The sequence below is a fragment of the Helianthus annuus genome, chromosome 17 (assembly GCF_002127325.2).
Source record: "Helianthus annuus cultivar XRQ/B chromosome 17, HanXRQr2.0-SUNRISE, whole genome shotgun sequence".
Taxonomy (NCBI): domain Eukaryota; kingdom Viridiplantae; phylum Streptophyta; class Magnoliopsida; order Asterales; family Asteraceae; genus Helianthus; species Helianthus annuus.
In genome coordinates, this window is record NC_035449.2 from 1,309,801 (window position 1) to 1,314,010 (window position 4,210).

The following is a 4,210-nucleotide window of genomic DNA, read 5'->3' on the forward strand; positions in this document are numbered from 1 at the left end:
CATAGTTAGTGTTTTTTTAACGTGGGAGTATTTTACAAACAAAAGTGAATAGTTCGGATTATTATTGGTGATTAAATGAGTTGGGATTATTATTGGCCAATAACAGTGAGTTGGGATTATTTATTTCCAATTTGCCTTAACAATCGTAACAATAATACTTAATGTAATAATAATAAAAATATAAAAAATAACTATAATCAAGATAATAATAATAAATTAATAATAATAGTAGTAAAGAGTCTCACTAAACATAACCTTAGTTTAAAAGGTATGTTTGGTGAAATATTCAGAACAGGAAAAATAATAAAAATAATTTTTTAACAATCAATCAATGTACATGCAATCATGCATTACTAAATTTGGAGAGCGTTGTATGGAACTCTAAAAGGACTACTTTGAAAGCTGAAAATAATAAGCGGAGATCAGTTTTGCAAATTTCTAAATTCAGGTTCACTGTCTTTTCTCTCAATTCCTTGATCAAAATTTTCAGATTTACCGTTTTCAAGATCATAGGCCTTTTTCCTTCTATTAGAATTATAATTTTCGGTTCTTAAATCGCTGATTTCATCATATTTATCATCGTTGGATCTGTAACTTGATCGACTCTGATAGGAATCGACAATGACGGCGGCTAAGGATCAAGTGGACAAAATGAAGTACCGTCAGAGCTACCGCAACGTATGGCACACAGATCTTATGAGCACCATGGCGGCCGATACTCCTTGTAATTTAGTCATATTGATCTTCAGTTTTTTTTTTTTTAATATTTTTCTGTTTGATTTGGTTAACTCAGATTCTAATTTTTCATGTTTGGTGTTTGTGTGTTGTTCTAGATTGCTGCTTTGCGTTATTCTGGTAAGAGCCTTTATTTTCTTTGAATTTTGTTGTGTTGATATTAGATCTATTTTATTCTATCATGTTTGTGTGTAAGGAAGAGAGTGATTTTCGTTCATGATCCAGATCAAAGATTAATGTGTCTTGCACAAAACGGTTTAATTTACAGTTTATAATAAAAAAAGTAGGAAACAACTGAACCGAACTGAACAGAACAGAACAGTGATGTTGATGATTTTAGTGGCATCAAGGCCATTTTAGTTTTACTGGAATTACACGAGATAAAAAAATGTGAATAAACATTGTTACAAGTTAGATGCGAGTATTATCGAAGCATTTCAATATGATGGTGATCTTTACACAATTTATTAAGTAAGATATCCAAGCCCTTGATGAGTCGCAAAACTTACAAATTTTGGACTATGAACTATTTTTTGTATTTAATTGCTCTTTTAAATATTAGTAGTTGGGCTATACACATGATTTATATTTTTGTTTAACAACACCATACATGGAGTTAGTCTTTTGTTTTGATTTAGTTTTATGTTTTTTTTTGGTTAATTATAAATGTCTAATATGCGTTAAAGGCGAAAACATTGTAGTCAGTCTTTAAAGTTTTAACTAAAGAAACGTATCACTTATTCATAAAGGTCTGATTTTATTATAAATGTTATATAACCTTAAACCCTGAAAACAAACCGAAGTTAAATGGTTTGATGGTTTGGTTTGGTTTGGCTTGGTTCTAATTTTGTTGGTTTTGGGTTACCCTTTTGATGCTTGTGGGTCTATGCTCATTTGTGTCCATTCTTGTTTTCTTATGTGTTTGGGTGACAATTATCAACTAGACTTTTATTAAGTTTTTCCCAACTAATTTCCTAAACATTTCAATTGTACAGTGGACCATGCGCATCATACAAGCTTCGTAAGCGAGCTCTCTATGGTGACATGTCAAGGTAACTACGTTTAACCATCATCCAAACTTCAGTTATGGAGATTAATCATATCAAACATTCATTGCTTGATTTAGGTATACATGCTGTGGTGGATATATGCCCTGTAGTGGAAAGTGTGCAGAACGTAAATGCCCCGAATTTTGCCTTTGTACAGAGGTATAAATACACATACACACACACACACATATATATATATATATATAGGTAGAGGATTCTGTACATTAATCCAAAAGTGTGAGAAGTGTATTATAACACTATATAACAAATATAACATATATTTTGTCTGATAGCATGTCTATGATAGATGTATAGTGTTATATACTGTTATATAGTGTTACATAGTGTTATATGGTGTTATACGGTGTTTATATGGTGTTATATAGTGATATAATACACTTCTCACACTTCTGAATTAATGTACACTTACCATATATATATGTTATCATTTTCTTAAAACATGGATTAAATTTAACTAATGTTTAATCACTACTGCTTTTAGTTTTTATTTTAGTTTTTATAATCTGATTTCGAAATTTTCAGGTCTTCTTCTGCTTTGGAAATTCTGTAGCTTCCACTCGCTTTATGTTGCAAGACGAGTTTAACATACAAACAACCAAGTGTGATAACTGTATCATTGTAATCGCTTGACCCTTTTTTCGTTAATCCGTTAAGTGGACAATCTTTTGATCAACTCTAATCAATTGTGTTCAGGGTTTCATGTTTTGCCTCCAACAAATTGCGTGTATATTCTCCATTATCGCATGCATTGTTGGAAGCGAGGAACTTAATGAGGCGTCCCAGTTGCTGAATTGCTTAGCTGATTTGGTATTTTGCTCGTAAGTCAGTCTTCTCTTGTTTGATCATAGAAACCTCGTTAAAAAGTAGATAAAACACAATATACTAAATGATATCTATCTTGTGGTTTGCTTTTGTAGGGTTTGCACTTGCATGCAGGTATGCTAAATAATTGTTTCATATTAGATTTTTCATTTTTTGTTTCAAAACCAGGTCTAAATAATAGAAATCAATGTTTTAAAAACCGGTTCAAACTGGCTCGTAATACCGGTTAGACCGCCTATTATTAATTATCCCGACATGGTTGAGCTCGATATAAATAGGGTTCCGTTATAGTTTTTAAACCGCCGGTATATCCGGTAATACTGGTTCATATATAACGGCATACCGATTTAAGCCCATGTTAAAATTTTGCGGTAGAACTTTGTTCTAGCTATAACAACCACATGTTAAGAAACTAGCAACCCAATTTTTTATGAGTAGATGTATCAGTTACATCCAAGTTTGTAACCTATAATGTAGGACACTAACAACCTAAAAAAATATTTTAGGTAGTAACATTTTTTCAACTCTGCTAGGATAATTAACTATATCCTAATGTTGTTCTCAAACAATCAAGAAACAAATATATTCAATCAATTGTGATAGTCGCATTTTGAGTTGAAGTTGTATTTTTATGAAATTACGGTCAACTCGGTTGAACCATCAGGTACCACCCGATACAACCGGTTAAACGGTTTTTGAGCCAAACCCAGTACGCTTTGAAAACTTGTTTTTAAAACATTGGTAGAGATGGCAATATGGGCAAGTTAAGTAACATGTGAAAACTGGTTATTAAGTCAAACTGTGAGTAGTTTAGTATTATTGTTAATAATTTTGCAGACACAACACAAGGTTGAAATGGACAAACGAGACGGAAAACTTATACCGCGTCCAATGGATGTTCCGCCTGTCCAAGAAATGTCAAGGATGGACCACCCATATCCGGCTGCGCCGCCACATCTCCAATATGGACAACCACACTATGGCCAAGGGTACCCGCCTACTGGCTATCCTCCACAACAACAAGGCTACCCACCAATGTATCCCCCGCAAGGCTACCCACCTGCCGCCTATCCTCCACCACATCAAGGGTACCCTCCTGTTGTCTATCCTCCACCACATCAAGGCTACCCTCCTGCCCCATATGCTTCTCAACCTTCTCCATCTCATGGTCAAGCCCATCCACCACCAGATCAAAAAAAGTAAACCTTTATGCTCTCATTGTTATTTTGCAAGCAAAATGGGAAATTTTTCTTCATTATTTCTGCTTTCCGAATTTCTAGTGAGATTATGTTCTTTCATAGGTTGAGCATATGCATTTTGATTTGTACATCGTACACAATTTTAACTTGGTATTTGATTTCATAAAGGATGTAATACATTAAATAATACTATCAAGTTTAAAAGTGGTATCGCGATATTGCCTTTTAAGTCCCCAACCGTTAGATCAGGATTTTGATCAACGGCTGGAGTTTGGTCTCAGGGTGTGTGACACGGATCGACCAATAGCGGCGACATTAGGCCTGTCGCCGGTATTGGTGTCGCCGCTAATGGCCTCCCATTCTTGTAGTGATCGTTTCCAAAGA

General features: G+C 34.1%; 1 protein-coding gene across 1 annotated transcript; it reads left to right on the plus strand.

The window, feature by feature from the left end:
• Positions 1-345: 345 nt before the first annotated feature.
• LOC110921926 (leucine-rich repeat extensin-like protein 1) lies at positions 346-3,992 on the plus strand. The gene is made up of 9 exons (XM_022166253.2): positions 346-448; positions 613-724; positions 834-855; positions 1,731-1,787; positions 1,862-1,943; positions 2,328-2,423; positions 2,499-2,623; positions 2,723-2,741; positions 3,465-3,992. The coding sequence occupies exons 2-9, from the start codon at positions 622-624 to the stop codon at positions 3,828-3,830; spliced, it is 870 nt and encodes a 289-aa protein (XP_022021945.1). The 5' UTR covers positions 346-448; positions 613-621; the 3' UTR covers positions 3,831-3,992.
• Positions 3,993-4,210: the final 218 nt, after the last annotated feature.